The sequence below is a fragment of the Schistocerca gregaria genome, chromosome 7 (genome assembly GCF_023897955.1).
Source record: "Schistocerca gregaria isolate iqSchGreg1 chromosome 7, iqSchGreg1.2, whole genome shotgun sequence".
Taxonomy (NCBI): Eukaryota; Metazoa; Arthropoda; class Insecta; order Orthoptera; family Acrididae; genus Schistocerca; species Schistocerca gregaria.
This window is the reverse complement of record NC_064926.1, coordinates 452,578,842-452,604,277: the sequence shown is the minus strand read 5'-3', so window position 1 is coordinate 452,604,277 and position 25,436 is coordinate 452,578,842. Positions and strand designations below refer to the sequence as shown.

At 42.7% G+C, this 25,436-nt stretch overlaps 1 protein-coding gene across 1 annotated transcript in view; it reads left to right on the top strand.

Annotated features, from left to right (window-relative positions):
* LOC126282196 (RNA-binding protein NOB1) overlaps nucleotides 1–8,185 on the top strand; it is a 64,158-nt gene extending 55,973 nt beyond the window's left edge. Inside the window, exon 7 of the mRNA XM_049981729.1 lies at nucleotides 7,947–8,185. Coding sequence (XP_049837686.1) covers nucleotides 7,947–8,068 — 122 coding nt within the window. The 3' untranslated portion in view covers nucleotides 8,069–8,185. The remainder of the gene's footprint in view (nucleotides 1–7,946) is intronic.
* Nucleotides 8,186–25,436: the final 17,251 nt, after the last annotated feature.

The following is a 25,436-nucleotide window of genomic DNA, read 5'->3' as shown; positions in this document are numbered from 1 at the left end:
TTCTTCTAGTCAAGTTGTGTCACAAACTTCTCTTCTCCCCAATCCTATTCAATCCCCCTCATTAGGTACGTGATCTACCCACCTAATCTTCAACATTCTTCTGTAGCACCACATTACGAAAGCTTCTATTCTCTTCTTGTCCAAACTATTTATTGTCCATGTTTCACTTCCATACATGGCTACACTCCATACAAATACTTTGAAAAACGACTACCTGACACTTAAATCTGTACTCGATGTTAACAAATTTCTTTTCTTCGTAAACGCTTTCCTTGCCATTGCCAGTCTAGATTTTATATCCTCTCCACTTCGATCATCATCAGTTATTTTACTCCCCAAATAGCAAAATTCCTTTACTACTTTAAGTGTCTCATTTCCTAATCTAATTCCCTCAGCATCACCCGACTTAATTCGACTACATTCCATTAACCTCGTTTTGCTTTTGTTGATGTTCATCTTATATCCTCCTTTCAAGACACAATCTATTCCATTCAACTGCTCTTCCAAGCCCTTGGCTGTCTCTGACAGAATTACAATATCATCGGCGAACCTCAAAGTTTTTACTTCTTCTCCATGAATTTTAATACCTAATCCAAATTTTTCTTTTGTTTCCTTTACTGCTTGCTCAATATACAGATTAAATAACATCGGGGAGAGGCTACAACCCTGTCTCACTCCCTTCCCAACCACTGCTTCCCTTTCATGCCCCTCGACTCTTATAATTGCCATCTGGTTTCTGTACAAATTGTGAGTAGCCTTTCGCTCACTGTATTTTACCCCTGCCACCTTTAGAATTTGAAAGAGAGTATTCCAATCAACATTGTCAAAAGCTTTCTCTAAGTCTACAAATGCTAGAAATATAGGTTTGCCTTTTCTTAATCTATTTTGTAAGATGAGTCGTAGGGTCAGTATTGCCTCGTGTTCAAACATTTCTACGGAATCCAAACTGATCTTCCCCGAGGTTGGCTTCTACCAGTTTTTCCATTCGTCTGTAAATAATTCGCGTTAGTATTTTGCAGCTGTGGCTTATTAAACTGATAGTTTGGTAATTTTCACATCTGTCAACACCTGCTTTCTTTGGGATTGGAATTATTATATTATTCTTGAAGTCTGAGGGTATTTCGCCTGTCTCGTACATCTTGTTCACCAGATGGTAGAGTTTTGTCAGGACTGGCTCTCCCAAGGCCGTCAGTAGTTCTTTGCATTTCAGTGAGCGATCCTCCTCACTCCTAAAATATTTACAATTATTAGGTTGGTTAGTTCTCATTATGAGTGTGTTTCTTAAGTAAGATTATGTGCTCTTATGTACATACTTCATTCCACAGGCAATTAAAGTGACACCCAGTACTATGATATTGATACTGTTTACATCATAATAGCAGCAATAGAAGCAAATTTATAAAGAGGAAATGTCATTTCCTTTACAGTCGTATCAAAATGGGATACTTTATACCTATATTGGTTGAGCATTGACTACCACTCAACAGCTTCTTTGTCTTAGAAGATGGAAATTACTGACTGTCAGTTGGAGGCTATGTTTGCAGTACATATGAGTTGATATGGCACTTCATATTGGGGGTAACAGAACTTCTTGCAGTCCTAACTCCTTGCATCACAGAAGGAAAATTTCAGTGGTAGAAAACTCTTAAGCAGTACATGTCGTGGCTTGAGGGGTTTGGTGCAGATATCATTTATGTAGTAACTGATGCCTTAATGGACTTTTGTAACAAATCTTCGGGCATCTTATTGACCATTCTGAAAAATATTGAATATTTCTGTGATACTCCAGTGTATCTGTATAAATCTCCATGGAATGAAATTTGCCCCCAACAACTCTTGTTACCTTATTGTTTTAAGCACTGCTGTTTATTGGCCATGGTTCCATAATTTGACCAGTAGTTTGGTTTTTTAGAAAATTTATTGGGTCAGTACTACTGATCTCTTCATAAGAAATTTGACCCCTCTACTATTGTTGAGTTCCATTTTGGAAATAGAACTATAAGAGAACTAACAACAGTGCAGTTTTCTTGTACTAAAGACATATAAAGAACACTTTAAAAATTACCATGAGACAGGAATAACTTGCCATTCATACCTTCAGGAGACAAGATTCCCAGTGCTGCCGATACACACAGAAGTAAAATAAACTGCACTGACTTTTGGAATTGTTAGTTCATTCCTCAGGGAGGAAAAATGTGTGTGTTGGATAAGGTCCCTATCAACTTGGAGTCTGAATGATCTCCTATCAACTTGGAGTCTGAATGATCTGCCCTTCCTTCCCAACCTTCCCTAACTCAGCCCTCTTTCCTACCTGGCAAAGAAACTAACAGCTACAGAAACTTTCTGTTTTTATGTGTGTTTATATATACGTACATACTCCACAAGCCACCGTAGGGTGCATGGCAGAGGGTACCCTGTACTACAACTAGTTGTTTTGTTTCCTGTTCCACTTGCAGACAGAGTGAGAGAAAAATGGCTGTCTATAGGTCTCCATATGGGCCCACAATATAGTAGTGATGAAGAGTAGGCTGTAGTTTAAGACATTAGTCAAAAAGAATCAGTACACAAAGAAGTGGAATATGGAAGTACTAAGGAATGACGAGATGCACTTGAAGTTCTCTAAGATACAGCAATAAGAAATAGCTCAGTAGGTGGTACAGTTGAAGAGAAAAGGACATCTCTCTCTAAAAGGAGCCATCACAGAAGTTGGGAAGGAAAACATAAGTACAAAAGAAGGTAACTGCAAAGAAACCATGGGTAACAGAAGAAATACTTCAGTTGATTGATGAAAGGAGGAAGTACAAAAATGTTCAGGGAAACTCAGGAATACAGAAATACAAGTCACTGAGGAATGGAAATAAATAGGAAATGCAGAGAAGCTAAGATGAAATGGCTGCAGGAAAAATGTGAAGACATCAAAAAAGAAATCATTGTCGGAAGGATGGACAGGAAAGTTAAAACAGCCTTCAGTGACACTAAAGGCAAGGGTGGTAACATTGAGAGTGCAATGAGAATTCCACTTTTAAATGCATAGGAGAGAACATATAGGTGGAAAGAATATATTAAAAGCCTCTACAAAGGGGAAGATTTGTCTGATGTGATAGAAGAAGAAACAGGGGTCGATTTAGAATAGATAGGGGATCCAGTATTAGAATCAGAATTTAAAAGAGCTTTGGAGGACATAAAGTCAAATAAGGCAGAAGGGATAGATAACATTCCATTAGAATTTGTAAAATCATTGGGGGAAGTGGCAACAAAACGACTTTTCACAATGGTGTGTAGAATATATGAGTCTGGCGACATACCATCTGACTTTCGGAAAAGCATCATCCACTCAATTCCGAAGACGACAAGAGCTGACAAGTGCGAGAATTATCGCACAATCAGCTTAACAGCTCATGCATCGAAGCTGTTTGCAAGAATAATATACAGAAGAATCGAAAAGAAAATTGAGGATGTGCTAAATGTCGATCAGTTTGGCTTTAGGAAAAGTAAAGGCATGAAAGACGCAATTCTGACATTGAGGTTTGTAATGGAAGCAAGACTAAAAAAAAAAAAATAAAGACGCATTCATAGGATTTGTTGACCTGGAAAAAGTGTTCGACAATTTAAAATGGTGCAAGATGTTCAAAATCCTGAAAAAAGTAGGGGTAAGCTATATGGAGAGATGGGTCATATACAGTATGTACAACAGCCAAGAGGGAATAATAAGAATGACGACCAAGAACAGAGTGCTCGCATTAAAAAGAGTGTAAGATGAGGATGTAGCCTTTTGCCCCTACTGTTCATTCTGTATATTGAGGAAGCAATGATGGAAATAAAAGAAAAGTTCAGGAGTGGAATTAAAATTCAAGGTGAAGGGATATCAGTGATACAATTTGCTGATGACATTGCTATCCTGAGTGAAAGTGAAGAAGAATTAAATGATCTTCTGAATGGGACGAACAGTCTAATGAGTTCACAGTATGGACTGAGTAAATCGAAGAAAGATGAAAGTAATGAGTAGTAGTAGAAATGAGAACAGCGAGAAGCTTAACGTCAGGATTGATCATCACGAAGTAGATGAAGTTAAGGAATTCTGCTGCCAAGGCAGTAGAATAATCAATGATTGATGGAGCAAGAAGGAGATCAAAAGCAGGCAAAAAAGGCATTTCCCGCCAAAAGAAATCTACTAATATCAAATATCAGCCTTAATTTGAGGAAGAAATTTCTGAGAATGTACATCTCAAGTACAGCATTGTATGGTAGTGAAACGTGGACTGTGGGAAAACCGGAACAGAAGAGAATCGAAGCATGTTGAAATGTTGAAAATTATGTGGACCGATAAGGTAAGGAATGAGGAGGTTCTATACAGAATCAGAGAGGAAAGTAATATGTGGAAAATAATGATAAGGAGAAGGGACAGGATGATAGGACATCTGTTAAGACATGGGGGAATGACTTCCATGGTACTAGAGGGAGCTGTAGAGGAAGACATAGCTTGGAATACATCCAGCAAATAATTGAGGACATAGGCTGCAAGTGCTACTCCGAGATGAAGAGGTTAGCACACGAGAGGAATTCGTGGTGGGCCGCATCGAACCAGTCGAGGGGGTACTTATTTCTTGTATCTTATCTTCATGGTCCCTAAACAAAGTGTATGTTGGTGGCAGTAGGATCATTCTGCAATCTGCTTCAAATGTTAATTTTTTAAACATTTTCATTAGTGTTCTTTGAAATGAATCTCTTCTTCCCTGCAGGGATTCCCAATTGAGCTCCCAAAGAATATCCCTAACACTTGCATGCTGATCGAACCTACCAGTAACAAATCTAGCAGCTCGCCTCTGAATTGCTTTGATGTCTTCTTTCAAAACAACCTGGTGCGGATTCCAAACACTCAAGCAGTGCTCAAGAATAGATCACACTAGTGTCCTGTATGTGGTCTCCTTTACAGATGAACTACGCTTTCCTAAAATGCTTCCAATAAAATGAAGTTGACCATTTGCCTTTTCTACCGCAACCCTCACATGCTCATTCCATCATATTGCTTCATAACATGACGCCTAGATATTTACTTTAAGAGCCAGCTGCCATTCATCACACCGGCTAGAAATTTTGTTTGGTCATCTTGAATCGACCTACAGTCACTTTTCTTCAGTACCTTCCTGCACACCGCAGCATCACCAGTGAACTTCTGCTGATTGTTGCCCACCCTGCCTGCCACATCATTTACGAGGGTTGGAACTTAAATAGTGGCAACTATTTATTCACAACCGATACAAAAGAGTTAACATGTTTGCACCTTTCACTGTTCTTCAAAATAGTCACCGTGATGTGTGAAACCTGTTGCCAGCGATGTGGAAGGTGTAGTATACCGTTAGCGGAGCCTATTCTGTTGATGGTGCGAATGAAGCAGTCTACTGCCTGTCGAATCTCTGGAACAGTTCTGAAGTGAATGCCACGAAGTGGTTCCCACATCTTTGAAATCAAATCAAAGTCACAAGGACTTAAGTCCGGGAAGTATGGTGGATGGTACAGTACTTCGCAGTCCCATCGACCGAACAGAGCAGCCACAGATTGCTCTGTATGCGCCCGTGCATTGTCATGGAAAATTACGGGCAGGTTGCGCAGAAAGTGTCGCCGCTTATTTCGCAAAGTTGGTTGCAGGCGATGCTCCATAAACGAACAGTAATACTGTGCATTGATGGTCTGCTGTGGAGGAATATAATGCGTTAGGATAACACCATCACAGTTGTACAAGAGAATCACTATAACTTCAGATCACTGTTCACACCATCAACAGAACAGGCTCTGCTAACGGTTTACTACGCCTTCCACATCGCTGGTAACGAGTTCTACACTACGCTGGTGACTACTTTGAAGGACAGCAACAGGTGCAAACATGTAATTCTTTTGTATCGGTTGTGAATAAATAGTTGCCACTATTTAAGTTCCAACCCTTGTACGTGCAAAGTAGCAGCAATCCTGTGACACATTCCTGGGGCACTCCTGATGTTACTCCTGTCTCTGATAAACACTTACCACCGAGATCTTCAAGTCAGTCACATGTCTGGGAGCCTAGTCCATATCCACTTACCTTCTTTACAGTCTGCAGTGGCACACCGTATTGAATGCTTTTCAAAAATCTAGAAATATGGAATCTGGCTGTTGCCTTTCACCAATAGTTTGCAGTTTATCACATGAGAAAAGAGCAAGCTGGGTTTTGTATGAATGATGCTTTCTAAAGTCGCGCTGATTTGTGGACATAAGTTTTTTTAGCCGCACGGTAATTTGTTATATTCAAACTCAGAATACGCTGTAGAGTTCTGCAGCAAACTGCTGTTAAGGATATTGGCCTGTAATTTTGTGGGTCTGTTCTTTTACTCATCTTATATACAGGAAACACCTGTGCTTATTTCCAGTCACTTGGCACTTTGCGCTGGTCAAGAGAGTGCAATAAATGCAAGCCTAGTAAGGGGCCAGTGATGTAGAGTATTCTTTGTAAAACGAAACTGGGATTCCATCTGGACCTGCCGACTTATTTGTTTCCATATCTTTCAGTTGTTTCTCTACATCAGGGATGCTTATTACTATGGCATCCATACAGTGCTCTGTGCAATGGTCAAACAGTGGTACATTTGTATGCTTCTCATGTATGAATGATTTCTTATATGTGGAATTTAAAACTTTGGTCTTCCTTTTGCTATCTTCTGCTGCCAAACCAGACTGGTCATCTAGTACCTCATGCCGCGGAAGTCGAGCATGCAAATGGACGTGGTCAGCCCATAGAGGGCTCCGCGTCCACGGCGGCTATTCCGTGCAGTGGCTCTCACGCTCTGCCCTAGTCCAGCCAGTCTGGTACTCGCTCTGGATTGAGTTTCTATCTCGGCAGTTCTTATAGTTGCTCGTTGTTGACTTTTGCCTGACTCTGGTTCCGAGTGGATTTACTGTTGGTGTTTGGTGTTGTGGCTACTACAAACCTCCGTTGTTTATCCCTTCCTTGTTGTGTCGGTTGTCGTTGGTTGTCATTGGTCTGTTGTCAGACTCATCCTTGTGTGTAAACACACACCGCGTGCTCCGGCGCCGGCGGCTTCCCCACCTGGCGGCTCCGATCCGCAGCCCAAGGCGTTCCCGCAGTTGGTTGTGGTTACTACAGGTCAACAAGAGACTAGATGGAAGACTTCGACCCCCTTAGTGATTTTACACAGGACTAGAATTTTTCGAGTTCGCCACCAGATCTTCAACCAAGGTATGATGATAGTACCTCTGTATGCATCTTGTGAAGATATTTCCACAGATGCGCGAATCTCTACTAATGTTTGACTGTCATAATTTGTGTGTCCTCTTTTGAACCGAGCCTTTGTCTTCTCACTTGACCTCTGTCGACAGTACTTGAAATTCTCCGCGTCCTCTTTTGAATGGAGAGTGCAACAGCCTTTGCCTCCTCAGTTGGCCTCTGCTGGCAGTACTTGAAATTATCCGGAAGATGAGTGACGATTATCTATACTGACTAATTGTAATTTTAAAGGTGTGTAAAAGGCTGAAATAAGTGTGTTGTGTAATATAGTTGTTCTACTTTTATTTTAATCGTTGTCAAATCGAACTCTTCCCAGAGACTAACATAGCAGTTTAGAAAATGTTTTCTAGCAAAATGGCACAACAATAATATTGTTTTTAAAAGAATCATTATTTCAGCAACTGTAATATCAAACAAACTTTATTACCTAAGATTATGAATATCACACTTGAGAAATGTTAAGTCCACAGTTCCTGTCTTGACCATCATATGTGTGAGCAAATGCTTCAGAGTTGTACAAATGAAATAGTATTTTGGTTAAAATTAATTTTTTTCAAATATTACAGCTTTGTAAGCACACTGTTCATTTGAAACAGTGTGGTAAGACATGCTAGAGCATTATTACATTTGCGCATTTTCTCATGTAAACTAATTATATTTTATTTTTCAGGCTATTCACCTTTTGTTATGCGTGACATAACTTCCAAATCAGCTGTGCTAGGAATCAGAAATGGGAATTTGAAGAATTACTTCAGAAGGAGTGAAGTTAATAAACCAAAGCGAAGGAAGTAGTGATTTCTAACTTGCATTGTGTTTCTTGTGTCATTTCTAAATATGTGTTACTTGCTCAGTTTGGCTGAGCACTCAGTGTATAAACTGGTTTTGTTTATTAAAAACAACGGGAATAATTTTCAGTGTATCTCTTGAATTTAAATTTGTGTTGTTTGGCGATATGCAACCATGAGGAATAATATTAAGATATATAATTTATATATGTGTGTATATGAAATGTACGTGCTATAATATCACCAAACATAAAATTTTCATCAGGTGATTAACCATGTAAACATGTTTGAAACTGTCCTTTACAAATGTCCAGATAACATTTCAGTAAGCCATTCAGTAATTCAATTTTGATTACTATGCATTATACTCTGTTAAGAACTTAACAAAGACAGGATGTTACATTTTATCTACAGAAAAAATCAGAGTCACAGGATGATAAGAAATGTTGTATTTCTGTATTTTGCCTGTCAAGATACAGGCTTTCAGTACCTCTTCTATATTGAGCAGATGCTTTGAGAGAACTTTTTACAGTTAACACTCCACTTTGCATAGGAAATGAGTGACTGTACTGCTTCTGATGTTTATAACAATAATAATAATAGGCCTCCGGTATGTTCTGCCAGTCGTAAAAGATGATGAAAAGAACAAACCACTAATAGGGCTAACCCCCCCCCCCTCCCCCCCACCTTTAGTGTGATTAGTTGGTTCAGGACAGAACTAATGAAGCCTCGGACAAGTGCTGTCATGGTCGGGGACAACGCTTGAACCCTATGCCCGTGCACAATGGTAACGACACTGCTATCCACATGAAAAATGATTTAACTCCAAATAGAGGTGTTTTGCAGGATATGCTTCTTGCAACCACTCTAAAAGGAAAATAAAGACATAGGATGAGATGGTCAGATGAAGTTAACCGACACCTCATGTCCTGTTATTACCAAGCAACAAACTTAGGAACCAACACAACTGGATACGGATCACAAGTTTACACAACATTTATTACCAGATACCCAGAATTAAAATTTTTAACAGAACAACGACTAGCTGATCAGATCCGAGTAATAATCAAAAATAACAGGATACCCCAGTCAGAATTAGAAAACATCAAACAACAAGTACAACAAATACTGGAACAAAATAATGTGCAATCAGAAGAAGAAGAAAATACAGTAATGGACTCAAACATCCCAGAGCAAACAAACAAAGAACAACACACATCAATTAATCAATCAGAGGAAAACAAAATCTTAACAAAGCCACCAGAACAAGCACAAATAGAACACGAAGTGACACACATGTTAGATATAGAAGAAAAATTTCAGCTGACATATATAGAATACAAAGACATAAATACAGACATTAGACCATTCTTGCATAGACCACCAAATAACCCACAAGTCGAAACAACAATAACAACTATCAACACAATCATACACAACAAAATAAATGAAAATACAAGTATGGAAGAGTTACAACTATTGGTTTATATAGGAGCACTCACTACACTAAATATACACACTAGGCAGAGATCAGAGCCAACCAACACACAGAAGAAACCCACAAAACCAGCATGGCAACACAGGCTACAGATCAGAATAGAAAAACTGAGAAAAGACATTGGCCAGCTAACACAATTTATAAGAAATGAAATATCGGACAAAAAACGAAAAAGGTTAGGTAAAATCTCACAACAAGAAGCGATAGAGCAATTAGATGAAAAGAAGCAGAAATTACAAGCATTGGCCAAACGACTTAGAAGATACAAAAAAAGTGAAAATAGAAGGAAAAAATACCAAACATTCAACACAAACCAAAAGAAATTTTACCAGACAATAGATAACACATACACTGAAATAGACAATCCACCGAACATAACAGGCATGCACGTTGGATACAAGCAGAAACAGACACATACAAGATGATACCACAAATGCCCGAAGTGATAATTTTGCAACATGAAGTCACCCCAGCAATTAATTCTACGCACAATTGTAAATCCCCTGGAAAAGATAAAATAGCAAATTTCTGGCTAAAGAAGTTCACCTCAACACATTCACATCTAACTAAATTATTTAACAATGTAAATAAAATAGAAAGAAACTTCCACATGGGAAAAATATATTAAAAACAAAGATTCCAAGATTTACCAAGCGAGAAAGCGCCGCTAGGCAGGCACAATAAATAAAACACACACACAAAATTTCTAGCTTTCGCAACCGACGGTTGCGTCTTCAGGAAAGAGGGAAAGACGAAAGGATGTGGGTTTTAGGGAGAGGGTAAGGAGTCATTCCAATCCCGGGAGGGGAAAGACTTACCTTGGGGGAAAAAAGGACAGTTGTTCGCTCGCTCGCTCGCGCGCGCGCGCGCGCACACACACACACACACACACACACACACACACACACACACACACACACACACACACACAGACAGGCAGACACAAGCAGACATTTGTAAAGGCAAAGAGTTCGGGCAGAGATGTCAGTCGAGGCGGAAGTACAGAGGCAAAGAAGTTGCTGAAAGACAGGTGAGGTATGAGCGGCGGCAACTTGAAATTAGCGGAGGTTGAGGCCTGGCGGATATCGAGAAGAGAGGATATACTGAAGGGCGAGTTCCCATCTCCGGAGTTCGGGTAGGTTGGTGTTAGTGGGAAATATCCAGATAACTTGGACGGTGTAACACTGTGCCAAGATGTGCTGGCCATGCACCAAGGCATGTTTAGCCACAGGGTGATCCTCATTACCAACAAACACTGTCTGCCTGTGTCCATTCCTGTGAATGGACAGTTTGTTGCTGGTTATGCCCACATAGAAAGCGTCACAGTGTAGGCAGGTCAGTTGGTAAATCATGTGGATGCTTTCACGCGTGGCTCTGCCTTTGATCATGTACACCTTCCGGGTTACAGGAATGGAGTAGGTGGTGGTGGGAGGGTGCATAGGACAGGTTTTACACCGGGGGCGGGTGGGGGGGGGGGGTGGTTACAAGGGTAGGAGCCAGAGGGTAGAGAAGGTGGTTTGGGATGAACCAAGAGGTTACGATGGTTAGGTTGACGGCGGAAAGACACTCTTGGTGGAGTGGGGAGGATTTCATGAAGGATGGATCTCATTTCGGGGCAGGATTTTAGGAAGTCGTATCCCTGCTGGAGAACCACATTCAGAGTCTGATCCAGTCCCGGGAAGTATACTGTCACAAGTGGGGCACTTTTAGGGTTCTTCTGTGAGAGGTTCTGCGTTTGAGGGGATGAGGAAGTGGCTCTGGTTATTTGCTTCTGTACCAGGTCGGGAGGGTAGTTGCGGGATGCGAAAGTTGTTTTCAGGTTGTTGGTGTAATGGTTCAGGGATTCAGGACTGGAGCAGATTCGTTTGCCACGAAGGCCTAGGCTGGCAGCTGTCATAATGGAGGTACTGCTGCTTGTTGGTGGGTTTGATGTGGATGGACGTGTGAAGCTGGCCATTGGACAGATGGAGGTCAACGTCAACGAAAGTTTCATGGGTTTTGGAGTAGGACCACGTGAATCTGATGGAACGGGAGGAGTTGAGGCTGGAGAGGAAATTCTGGAGTTCTTCACTGTGAGTCCAGATCATGAAGATGTCATCAATAAATCTGTACCAAACATTGGGTTGGCAGGCCTGGATAACCAAGAAGGCTTCCCTCTAAGTGACCCATGAATAGGTTGGCCTTCCAACACTTGACATTACCCCCAAAGGCCTCACACTTAAAGTTCCCATCTCTGGCTGCAACCCTTCTTTCCATCAGTCCCTATACCAGTTCCAAACTGAACAATCCTTTGCCCTCACCCACCTAATCCTTCACCTACATATCAACTCAGCCAATGAACACACCCGTCAACTCCTATCCTTAAAAAAAGTCCTCAATCTTTCCTCTCCCACATCCACACTGGATGCAACCTACAAAATCTGTGCATATAATACAGGGTCTCCCAGGAGGAATAGTTAGTATTCAGGAATAGGGCAGGAATGTTCATTCGAAGAAAAACAGTCTAGCAAATGTGGGTTCTTAATATGCATATATTGAGAGCTATAAGCACTTCTTCAGTGGAACAGATACACTTCATATTAGTAAATATGAACAAATGTTCATAGCTCTTAAGGTATGCCACTTTAAACCCCATGTTTACTGAACTTTTTGCTTCTTTTGGTCCATACTATCACCTCTCAAAATACGGAAAGCAAAAATATCTCACTAAAGGAGATTTGTTTAGCAGCAATATGAAAAGGGTAGATTTCTACTTACCAAGTAAAGAAGATGATGAGCTGCAGGCGCGACAGAAAGACTGTTGTACGTTTGAGCTTTCGGCCAAGAAGTCATCTTCCAGAGTAGACAACAAATGCACATTCACACAAGACAACTCGACACATGACCACTGTCTCTGGTAACTGAGGCTGGAATGCATACAGTGACTGTGCTCGATGGGAGGGGCAATTTCTGCATGATAGTGGTAAGGAGGAGGCTGGAGCTGGGAGGAGGAGGGTATGGTGCTGCTTGTGAGAGCATGCAGGAATGTGGCAGGGACAGGGTATGTATGGTATAAGGGATAATCAAAAAGTTTATGTCTGAGGGTGTTGCTGCAGTGTATATGCAATATAGTTCTACTCCAATGCAGATATATGTGCTGATGTGTAGGCAAGGGCATTCATGTGGCTTTCCTTACTTTCCAACATGTCTGCACCAAATGTGGAAATGTGAACTATGGTGACGTTATTACCAAATGTTGCAAACTGAACAGTGTGCTGTTATTCTTTTCTTGGTGATGACAGCCTAAGTGCTCACAGAAATTTTGCCTGGTTGGCATACTGAATCTGGAGTGTACGACCTTCAAACAGAAACTTGTCATCACCCCTTATGCTCATTGACAGAAAAAAATTGCACTACCAAAAAACAATTAGTGTTGAGCAATGAAATTTCGAGAATACATTTGTCTAGATAACATGTTTAAGAGATAACACTGCTAGATCACACATCAATGTAAGTGCAAGTCAAGTCATTGCAAATGTGAAATGTTGATACATTAAGAATCTGCATAACCACCAGAATGTTGGATGCAAACATTCATACATTGCATTGTACAGGTGCTGAATGCCAATTTCGGGATGGAGTTCCATGCCTGTTGTACTTGGTCAATACAAAGTGGAATCCAAAATTTTTGGGCCTGGTGCTCCATCTGGAAAGTAGGAGTAGTAGGCCTTTGAACCGCTAGGTAGCGAGAGCTGCAGATCAGATGAGTCAGTGTGCGGAGTGGCATTCAGCTAGGAGGATGTGTTGCCTGTACATAGTGATTTCCATAATACTCCGTGTTTGGTGTGTGACAATTTTACGATGGCTTCGCGAACAGAACAGTGTGTATGTAGCAAATTTTGTGCGAATCTTGGGAAAAGTGCTACAGAGAACCTTGCAATGATTCAACAACTGTTTGGGGGACAAAGTATGAGTCATACGCGTGTGTTTGAGTGGCATGCTTGGTTCAGGGCCGGGTGTACAGATGTCAAATGTGATGCTCACACTGGAAGGCCCCTTAGCCACACGATGCCAGACATTGTTGCCAAACTTCAACAGTTGGTTCACGCAGACCAACGTGAAACCATACAAGACCTTTCGGATGAAGTGGGTATTGGTTATGGGACATGTCAACGAATGTTGACTGATGAACTGGGCATGCGTCATGTCGCCACAAAATTTGTGCCAATGATCTTGACTGCTGATCAGAAGGCACAGTGTTTTGAAGTGTGCACGGACCTTCGTCACACCACATCTGATAATCCAACCTTCTTGTCACGGGTTATCGCTGGCGACGAGAGCTGAATTTACGGCTATGACCCAGAGACAAAGCAACAATCATTCCAGTGGAAGAGCTCGGGCTCTCCAAGACACAAAAAAGTGAGACAGGTGAAGAGCATGATCATCGTTTTCTTTGATACCAAGGGAATTGTGCACAAAGAATTTGTCCCACCCAACCAAACACTGAATTCTGTGTACTACTATGACGATTTCAACAGCTCCGTGAAGACATGCGGCGACGACGGCCCAAACTTTGGCGTCAAGGGAACTGGCTGCTGCATCACGACAACTCATCCTGTCACACGTCCTTGCTCACCAGGACCTTTTTGGCAAAAAACAACATGGTAGTTGTACACCACTCACCATACTCGCCAGATTTGGCACCTTGCAACTTCGTGCTATTCCCAAAACTGAAACTCAAGTTGAAAGGATGTCGGTTCGACACTCTAGAGAGGCTTTAAGAAGCATTGCTGGCTGTGATAAACACTCTCAAAGAACAGGACTTCCAGAAAATGTTTGACCAATGGCAGAAGTGCTGGAACAGGTGTGTACGTGCGGATGGGAACTACTTTGAGGATGATGGTGAAAATTAGTCCAAAGGTAAAGTTTTCAACAAGTAGCAGCACAAGTCCTGAAAATTTTGGATAGCATCTCGTATGTTAATGGTTAATGCTGTTTGTGTACGATGCTGGAGGTGTTGACCGATGATGTCACATTTGTGCTCTACTGGAGACAGATCTGGTGATTGAGCATGCCAATACAACACGTCAACAGTCCGTCGATCATGTTGGGGTACAACAGTGGTCTGTGGAAAGGTGTTATCCTGTTAAAAAAAACCTCAGATGCTGTTAATGAAGGGCAACACGTCAGGTTGAATCACCAGACTGACATAAAATTTTGTATTTGGGGTGCGTGGAATGACCACAAGAGTACATCTTGTGTCATGTGAAATCGCACCCCAGAAAATAACTTGTGGTTTAAGTCCAGTGTGTTTAGCATGCAGACAAGTTGGGTGCAGGTACTCAACTGGCCTCTCTCTAACCAGCACATGAACATCTCTCACAGAAAGACAGAATTAGTTTTCATCAGAAAACACATCAGACCTTCACTCTGCCCACCAACAAGCTCTTGCTTGACACCACTGAAGTCGCAAATGGCGGTGGTTTGGGCTCAGTCAAGTGCATGCTACAGGGCATGTGCCTCAGATCTGTCCTTGAAGTATCAATTTGTAACAGTTTGTTGTGTCACTGTGGTGCCAACTGCTGCTCACATTGCTGCTGCAGATGCAGTACAATGCGACAGAGCCATGTGCTGAACATGTAGTGCCACTTGGCATGCTTGGAACTAGAGTACCATAAGGCTGTTTAGCCAACAGTCCTGTAGTCTCCGAAATACTCCATGTCTTCCAAGTGAGAATGTTAGCATCTGGAAAAGCTTCAAGGCCATCATAATCTGCTTGATTGCCCCACACAACAGCAAGTGTGAGCCAAGTACTACCTCCAAACACTGCTTGTACATCACAGGTAAAGTTCAGATGGAGTCCACGAAATACATTCGGTCCTCCAATCAACTGCTGCTTATTAAATTGACCAGCAAGGTCAATATCAATTACCTTTCTGTAGTGCCACTTGGATGCCAGTCTTCTGTGATTGTACCACCACTATCAGTAATCATGTAGAGTGTTTCTGTAGTATTGTAGGAGCAACATCCAGCTCCTTGTACCCTATTATATGACCTCATTCAAACTCAGTGAGGTGTTGATAATGGCATCATTGTCACTTTAAAGACATTCTTGCCTAATATCAGCTCACCATATCCAGTCTCAAAGGTAACTATAACTCTTGAAAGTTACAGTGTGTGTCTAAAGCAAACCTGATCTGCATCCTCATAATGGCACCACTGGCGCCAGTCTTATGCAACTAGGGTGAAATTTGAATGGGCATCATGTTTCAGATGTAGAAACACTCCTACCAACTTTTGTTTGTCATACAATTTCTTGGAGTTAAGATTTTGCGTAAATGTATACAATGAGTAGCAAAATATCCTTTTCATAATACTGTCATTATTCTATTGTGGATTTTCAATGGTTTGTTTCACAGAACTGAAGATAAAGAAGTTCTCATAGCTCTTAAGGTATGCATTTTAGAGTCCATGTTTACCAGACTTTTTTTTGCTTTGAATGATCATTTCTGTCATATCCCTTAATATGGACCTTTCCATTCCACCTGTAACACCTTGTATACAATCCAGTGTCTGTGTAGTAGTATTCTAAGGTACAGACATTATTTTGTGCTTTTCCTGTTTGGTAAATTGTGACAGGCATAAAGAGTTGTTCTTCCAACAATTCCTTACAAAAGTGGGGATAACCCACCTTGAAAGATGTTCCCACTCAACTCCATGATCAGGCAGTCGTACAAGATACTGCATACCTGCCTTAGCAGGTTACCGTAATTTTTTTTTGAAAACAGACTCAAAAAATGGGGTGATGTTTAATGACACTGCGCAACATTTTTTTTTGTAGCCACGTGGAGTGGCCGCTCTGTTTGAAGCACCATGTCACTGACTGTGTGGCACCTCCCGCCGAAGGTTCGAGTCCTCCCTCAGGCATGGGTGTGTGTGTTGCTCTTAGAATAGGTTAGTTTAAGTAGTGTGTAAGTCTAGGAACTGATGACCTGTGCAGTTTGGTTCCTTAAGAACACACACACACTTTTTTTGTAACCCTGTCATCTTCTTCCATTGTGATGCAGAAGTTTGAAATTTGGGTCACAGATGCGTACATCATTCCTCTGTAATGGTGCAAAAGCATAGTGCTCTACAGTGTCACCCTTGGGCTGGGTGACACTTCAACCAACAAGGTGTCAACACATGCAAAAATAAGACCAGAGCTCAGAAGTTAAAATGAAGTCTGAAGAGTATTAATGATGTCACCTTGGCATGACATTTCACCACAGTACTGCCCAATGCCACTGTGGGTATGTCACGCTATGGGAAGGGCATCACACCTCCCCTTACCCATATTTCACCCCTTCTCTTTACATCTCTGTGACAGAGATCAGAACTGTGATGCCCAGCATTGAAATCACACAGTTTTCTTATGGTTGGCTGAGGAAAACATTTTTATTTAAAATGAAACTCCTTAAGAACAGCTGGAGGAGTCCATTTTTAATAAAAATTATACCAGCTGTGTCCCACCTTCATCCAATTTAAATATGGATGTATGGAGATTTGTAGAGAAGCCAAACTGATCTGTGCTGCTTCAAGAATGGCAGTAGCCTTGCCAGTAGTTGCAGGGGCAACAGTCACGATGACCGACTGATCTAACCTGAGTAGGCAATACGGGCTTGTTGTGAACAGCTAAAAGCTTTGTGAAACTACAGCCATTATTTTTCCCAAGAGGATGCAGCTCTTCTGTATAATTAAAAGATGATGTCATCCATTTGGGTAAAATATTTTGGACATAAAATATTCTCTGTTCAGATCTCTGGGTAGGGACTACTCAGGAAGATGTTATCAGGAAAAACAAGACTGGCATTCTATGGGTTGAAATGTGGAATGAGAGATTTCTTAATTGGCTGCATATTATTCTTACCAAGGTGGACACAAAGCCAATGACCACTATAGTTTTAGTATTTGCAGCCAAGGGAAGCAACATGCTACAATAGATGTACCAGATAGCAAGGAACACACATTTGTTGATTCTAATGAACAAAATACAAGAAGCACAGTTTCTTCGGATTTGAGTCCACACTGCTTGGTTCATACCGAAGGTCAATGACTGACACTGCACTGGAAGGTTCTCGACAGAAATTCTATCGCTGATGTTGCACAGTAATGTTCTTGTATAGATTAAGTTCATGAGGCTGGAGTTGGCAGTGAGCAGCAGGGCGCTTGAGGATGATTGGCGGCTGATCCAGTTAGGCAATCAGCTCCAGGACAGTTGAGACAAAGGTAAGTGAGATGGTTAGCTCAAGGATGGCTGAGACGAAGTCCAGTGATGTGATGAGCTCGAGAACAACTGAGACTAAAAAGTCCGGTGAAGGGGTGAACTTGAAAACAGCTGAGACAATAGTCCTGCAAAGTATTGAGCTGAGAGTGCTCTCTATGATGGCTTGGTTGTGTGGATGTTGCAGTGAGATGCACCTCGTACAGCTTAGCAAAATGAACTCTGATTGATGAGCTACTAAGTGCAGCTGGTGTAAGGCTAAGCCCAAATCATGAAGTGCTGTAGAGCAGCTGAATGGTGCAATAAATACCGGTTGGTAGAAGGATACAGGAACAACATTCAGCAGGCACTTATTTCATGGAAGAGAAGTGTTTCCATGATTGCAGTGCTGTTAGCAGGGAGGCTGGCGGCACATGGTACTGTGGCTGCTGCTGGAGGTTCAGCTGAAAACACCCAGCGTCTTTGTGTTTGGTGCTGGACTGATTCTATCAATGCATGAGAGCAGTGTAGCTAGTAGGCCTGAGCTGCAGCAGCCTGTGGTATATGCCTTTATGGTTGGTGGCATGCTGCAGGCAGCAGCTTAGGTATGCAATGTACCTCATCCCCTTAAGAAATAGTTGGTGGAGCTACCTTAGAAACAATGTGGAAGCCAAAGAGAGGGGGCACTGCCAGGATTGAGGAGCAATTCCTGATGTGGGTGCTCGCGAAGGTGGAGGCTCCAGGTAGGGCAACCTGGCCGCTGCAAGTGTAGATGGGCAAATGCAGCACAGCCAGGGTTTATGTTGTTGGAATTTCTAGGAGTGCACAACTGAAGATCTGAGAAAGTCCAGCTGGTGGCCTGCATAGGACATTCCGAGGAGGCATAGCAGCAACCCTGCATGATGTGAGAGATTCCCAGGGATGCACATTGTGCTATTAACGCAAGGCATCCAGGAGAGCTGACCAAGCAGGGTAGGAACAGGACGTAACCAGTTGGGCAGCACAACGTGTCTTGTGATGTCACCTGACTGAAAAAGAGAAGAAGTGTATCTGATGTATGGCCATTCTGGAAAGGAGAGTAGTGGGGTAAATGGAGAAGCATGTGAGAAATCACAGGACAATGAATGCATAAGGGACAGAACAAGGACGTATCACCAACAGACAGAAACTGAGGAGAATAAACTGTGAGGTCCAGACCGAACATATAGGAATACCATGACTGGAGCAGCTACCGCATGGTGTCGGCAGCCAATGAGAGGGAAAGCTCGACCAACAGCAGCTGCCATACATGTGACTGCTAAGTAAGTTCAGCTGCCGGGTGGAACCAAAGGGCAGAACAGTTGCCTGTTGGCTATGGAGGACGCAATAGTGCTTGGGAACACCACTGAAGATTCATCATCCATGTGAACAGGAGTTTGAGGTACCTGAGGGATGCCCAAAAGAGAGAAGCCAGGAGCACCATATGTGTCACACTCGATCAGTGCAGGATCCACAGAGAGAGGAGAAAAGTTGTAGAGTGTCAGAGATGCAGGCTGAGTCTTGTCAACGGGTGGGGAAGAAGCCGCTACCAAGGGCAGCATGACAATAAACGAGCTTCCTTGAGGAAAACTGCACAGAGATGAATGACCGGCAGTCAGCTGAGCAAGTGGGAGATGGAACAATATCACCAGCGAATGGAGGGTAGGAGTGTCGAGGGTGTGCTTGCACATTAGGCACAGGAAAGAGAGTGATGAGCGAGGCAGAAAACAAGCCCTGAGAAAAGGTAGGAGCATGGGTGAACCGGTGGTGATGGTGGCGCTAACAGTGATGGCAGGCCCAGCAGCGGAGGTGGCAGTGGCAGTTGGACCAAGGGTATTGGTGGAGGTGCCGGCGGCAGAAGAGTTGGTGAGGAAGGTATAGTGTTGAAATTGTGGCATCGCTTCAGACAATGTCACACATTCCATAGACTTATCAAAGCCTGTGAACAGCGCTGGGGGCTCAAGAGGAGAAGGCATCTCCACAGATGCTTGGCCCTACACTAGTGCAACCTTCTCGGTGTAATTCTGTTCGTTGTTTGGGCAGCTCCTGCAGTAGCTTCAGCTGTAGTTGTTGCACTTGCATCTGCTTTTGGTGTTGTTCCTGCAGCGTTATGTGACCCTGTCAAAGCTCCAGAGACTTGGGTCCACTGTTACAAGTTAATTACGCAAACTAGAGTGAGCTTCATCACTACTTTAGTATTTGCGACTAATTGGAGCAACACGCTACAGTTGGCATACCCAGATAGCAAGGAACAATGATACAGTTTTTAAATCTGATGAACACAGAATAACAACGTTACTTCACACTACTTGGTTCAGCTGGAAGTCAGTAACAGATGTTGCAGTGGAAGGTTCTTGATGGTAAGTCTATCACCGACATTGTACAGGAATGTTCTTAGATAGACTGAGTCTGTTGTTTGCAGTGAGCAGTAGGGTGCTCAAGGCTGATTGGTGATTGGGTCCAGAGAGACAGCTTGTAAACAGTCGAAACAAAGCTCAGCAAGGTACTGAGTTCGGACGGTTGAGATGAAAATGCAGCTAAGCACTGAGTGAAAGGTGCTCTCAATGATGGCATGATTGTGCGGTTGATGTGGTGAGATGCACCTCGTTTGGCTTTGTGAAGTGAACTCCAAATGATGGGATTGTAGGTGTGACAGCATAAGCCTGCAGCATGAATTGTTGTAGCACCCTAAATACCCACTGGTAGAAGCAAATGGACGCGGCATTCAGCCTGAAAAAGCGTACAGGTGCAGCATTCATCCTGAACTAGCTGAAAAAAAGTGGTGCCCACAATTGCAACACTGTTTATTGTGATACACGTTCCATTAGCTGTGAAACTGGTACCATAAGGTACTGTGGTGGCTACTGGGGATACACTTGGAAACAACTCTGTGTAAGTCTCTGGAAGGCGATGTTGCTAGCAAACCTGAACTGCAGGAACCTGCGTTATACACCTGTAGGTTGGTGGTGTGTCGCAGGAAGCAGCCTGGGTAATCATAAACAGAAGTACAAGAAAATACGCCAATTTGCTCCACAGATGACGAATAGATTGAAAGAATGTATGCGGAGTTATTCATATGGTTAAGATGCGTGATGACTGACTGGAATCTGGTACTGGGAGAAGGAAGGGAAGCAAAAGTAGTTGGAGTACAAGGACACGGGAAAGGAATGATAGAGAAACACGCCTATTAGAATTTTGGACACCATTTAATCATCACTTTTTGGTTTAAGCATCATGAAACATGGTTATATCTGTGGAAGAGACCTGGGGCATTGAATAGTTTCAGATTGATTGTATTATTGTAAGACAGAGATTTCGAAAACAAATTTTAAACTGTAAGACTTTTCCAGGAGAAGATCTGGACCCTGGCCTTAATTTACTGGTTATGAACTGGAGAGTAAAACTGAAGAAATTGCAAAAAAGGAGGAAATTACAGCGAGGGGACCTGCATAAATGGAAGGAACCAGTAATTGTTGAACATTTTGGAGGGGGCGTTAGGTAACATTTGACTGAAACGGTGGAAAGAGAAAAAGTAAAAACGGAGCCAATAAAGCAGGAAAATGAAATACATACAGTTCCTAATTAAAGGCACTGAGACAGAAATTCCGCAAAATATAGACACTAATGGACAAAAATAGCAACACCAAAAAATAATCAATCTGAGTAATTAAGTTTCGGGAATACATATTTACATGATTAACATTGGAAAATCACATGTTAATGTAAGTGCGACATAAGCCATTACATTACTAAACGGTGTGACCGCCAGAATGTTGAATCCAAGCATCCATTGGTGTTGTATAGGTGCCGTTATGTCAGTTTGTGGGATGGAGTTCCATGCCTGTTGCACTTGGTCAGTCAATACAGGGATGGTTAAAGTTGTTTTTGTGAACAACAGATGGAATTGTTGTCCATTATACAGGGTGTTACAAAAAGGTACGGCCAAACTTTCAGGAAACATTCCTCACACACAAATAAAGAAAAGATTTTATGTGGATATGTGTCCGGAAACACTTAATTTCCATGTTAGGGCTCATTTTAGTTTCGTCAGTATGTACTGTACTTCCTCGATTCACCACCAGCTGGCCCAATTGAAGGAAGGTAATGTTGACTTCGGTGCTTGTGTTGACATGCGACTCATTCCTCTACAGCACTAGCATCAAGCACATCAGTACGTAGCATCAACAGGTTAGTGTTCATCACGAACGTGGTTTTGCAGTCAGTGCAATGTTTACAAATGCGGAGTTGGCAGATGCCCATTTGATGCATGGATTAGCCCGGGGCAATAAGCGTGGCGCGGTAAGTTTGTATCGAGACAGATTTCCAGACCGAAGGTGTCCCGACAGGAAGGCGTTCGAAGCAATTGATGGGCGTCTTAGGGAGCACGGAACATTCCAGCCTATGACTCGCGACTGGGAAAGACCTAGAACGACGAGGACACATGCAATGGACGAGACAATTCTTCGTGCAATTGACGATAACCCTAATGTCAGCGTCAGAGAAGTTGCTGCTGCACAAGGTAACGTTGACCATGTCACTGTATGGAGAGTCCTACGGGAGAACCAGTTGTTTCCGTATCATGTACAGCGTGTGCAGGCACTATCAGCGTCTGATTGGCCTCCACAGGCACACTTCTGCGAATAGTTCATCCAGCAATGTGTCAATCCTCATTTCAGTGCAAATGTTCTCTGTACGGATGAGGCTTCATTCCAACGTGATCAAATTGTAAGTTTTCACAATCAATATGTGTGGGCTGACGAGAATCCGCACGCAATTGTGCAATCACGTCATCAACACAGATTTTCTGTGAACGTTTGGGCAGGCATCGTTGGTGATGGCCTGATTGGGCCCCATGTTCTTCCACCTACACTCAATGGAGCACGTTATCATGACTTCATACGCGATACTTTCCTGTGGTGCTAGAACATGTGCCTTTACAAGTACGACACAACAGGTGGTTCATGCACGATGGAGCTCCTGCACATTTCAGTCGAAGTGTTCGTACGTTTCTCAACAACAGATTCGGTGACCGATGGATTGGTAGAGGCGGACCAAGTCCATGGCCTCCAAGCTCTCCTGACCTCAACCCTCTTGACTTTCATTTATGGGGGCATGTGGAAGCTCTTGTCTACGCAACCCCGGTACAGCATGTAGAGACTCTTCGCACTCGTATTGTGGACGGCTGTGATACAATACGCCGTCCTCCAGGGCTACATCAGCGCATCAGGAATTCAATGCGACGGAGGGTGGATTCATGTATCCTCGCTAACGGATGACATTTTGAACATTTCCTGTAAGAAAGTGTTTGCAGTCACGCTGGTACGTTCTGTTGCTGTGTGTTTCCATTCCATGATTAATGTGATTTGAAGAGAAGTAATAAAATGAGCTCTAACATGGAAAGTAAGCGTTTCCAGACACATGTCTTTCTTTGTGTGTGAGAAATGTTTCCTGAAAGTTTGGCCGTACCTTTTTGTAACACCCTGTATATGCCCAACTAGCGACAGATCTGGTGATCAAGCAAGCCAAGGCAACATGTCGACACTCTGTATAGCATGTTAGGTTACAACAGCGGTATATTGGCGAGTGTTATTGAGTTGGGCAACACCGCCTGGAATGCTGTTCATGAATGGCAGCACAATAGGTGGAATCCCCAGGCGGACGTATAAATTTGTAGTGAGGGTGCGTGGGATAACCATGAGAGTGCTCCTGCTGTCATATGAAATCGCACCCCAGACAATAACTCATGGTTTAAGTCCAGCGCGTTTAACATCCAGATAAGGTGAGTGCAGGTCCTCAACTGGCATCTTTCTAACCAACATATGAACATCTCTCGCGGCAGTTTTCATCAGAAAACACAACAGACCCTCACTCTGCCCTCCAATGAGCTCTTGCTTGACACCACTGAAGTCGCATATGGCGGTGGTTTGGAGTTAATGGAATGCACGCTACAGGGTGTGGCTCACAGCCCGCATCTCGTGGTCGTGCGGTAGCGTTCTCGCTTCCCACGCTCGGGTTCCCGGGTTCGATTCCCGGCGGGTTCAGGGATTTTCTCTGCCTCGTGATGGCTGGGTGTTGTGTGATGTCCTTAGGTTAGTTAGGTTTAAGTAGTTCTAAGTTCTAGGGGACTGATGACCATGGATGTTAAGTCCCATAGTGCTCAGAGCCAGTTGTGGCTCACAGCTGTCGTTGAAGTAACAAATTTGTAACAGTCCATTGCGTCACTGTGGTACCAAATGCTGCTCAAATTGCTACTGCAGATGCAGTATGATGCAACAGAACCATACGCCATATGCGATGATCCCTCTTGGTAGTGCAACATACCCAACCGGACCCCGATCTTCTTGTGACGGTATGTTCTCATGACCACGGCTGCCAGCAACAGTGCACAGTGGCTACATTCCTGCCAAGTATTTCTGCAAGACAATGTTACTTATAATCCGTTTGCATTTGTGAAAAAGTAAAGTAGTATCATTGTCGTTTCAGATCTGAAGATGGTTCTAGATGAACCGAAACCGGTCATGTGAATAAACATTTTTGCAATCAAGACGGATTATGAGTAACATTGCATAACCAGTGACTGCGCTATCCCATCAGACATAATGTCTGTTTTTGCAAAATCTTTCTGTAATATTGCAGAAGGAGCATCCAGCTTCTCATAGTCATATTACACGACCTCGTTCAAACTCAGTGAGGTATTGATAATCGTGTCTTTGTCACCTTAAAGGCATTCGTGATAAACATCAAGTCACCACGTCCAGTCTCAAAGGTAACTAACGCTCACAACTGTTACAGCGAGTATTTAAAGCAAACATGATATTCATCCTCATAGTGGCGTTACTAGCGCCACTTTTATGCACCTGGCGCGAAATTAGAATAGACATCTTTCACATGTAGAGACACGCCTACTAACTTTCGTTTATGTAGCACAACTCCTTGATGTTGCAATTTTTTTCCACCGGTGTATAAAAACACATTAATTTGTTGATTATGGACTATAGAAAACTGTTATATTTTCAGGACACATTTTGAATATGTATCACACGAATTTACAAAATGAATTTTTGGAATAGTCGATATCGAGTAAGTTTTTAGAAGCGACAGTAGCTAGTCTGAAGAGTGCACATTGAAGTGCTGGTTCGGTCTATGTGCCAGAGATTTGGGGGTGGGCAGAGTACAGCTCTTACAGGCCTCCCAAAGTCCGTCCCTTAAGCCTAGTCATCTTGTGTCGCTTCGTACGTCAGGTCTGTGTCACAAGCAGAACTTGGGGGACACCACACTTGAGTTTGTCTTAATCAGTTGAAGCCCATATTTGATAGGTTTCATATTATAATGTACAGTGTTGCCAACAGTGAAATGAGATTTCACACGAAAAAGCTTAGCCACCAGAGACAACTAGAGCTTTTTTGTGTATTTGACAAAACCATTAGGTTCGTAGATCCATGTTGTTGTTGTCCCGCGAGTGGTTTGATGCAGCTCTCCATGCTACTCTATCCTGTGCAAACTTCTTCATCTCCCAGTACCTACTGCAACCTAGATCCTTCTGAATCTGCTTAGTGTATTCATCTCTTGGTCTCCCTCTACGATTTATATCCTCCACGCTGACCTCCAGTACTTAATTGGTGGTCCCTTGATGCCTCA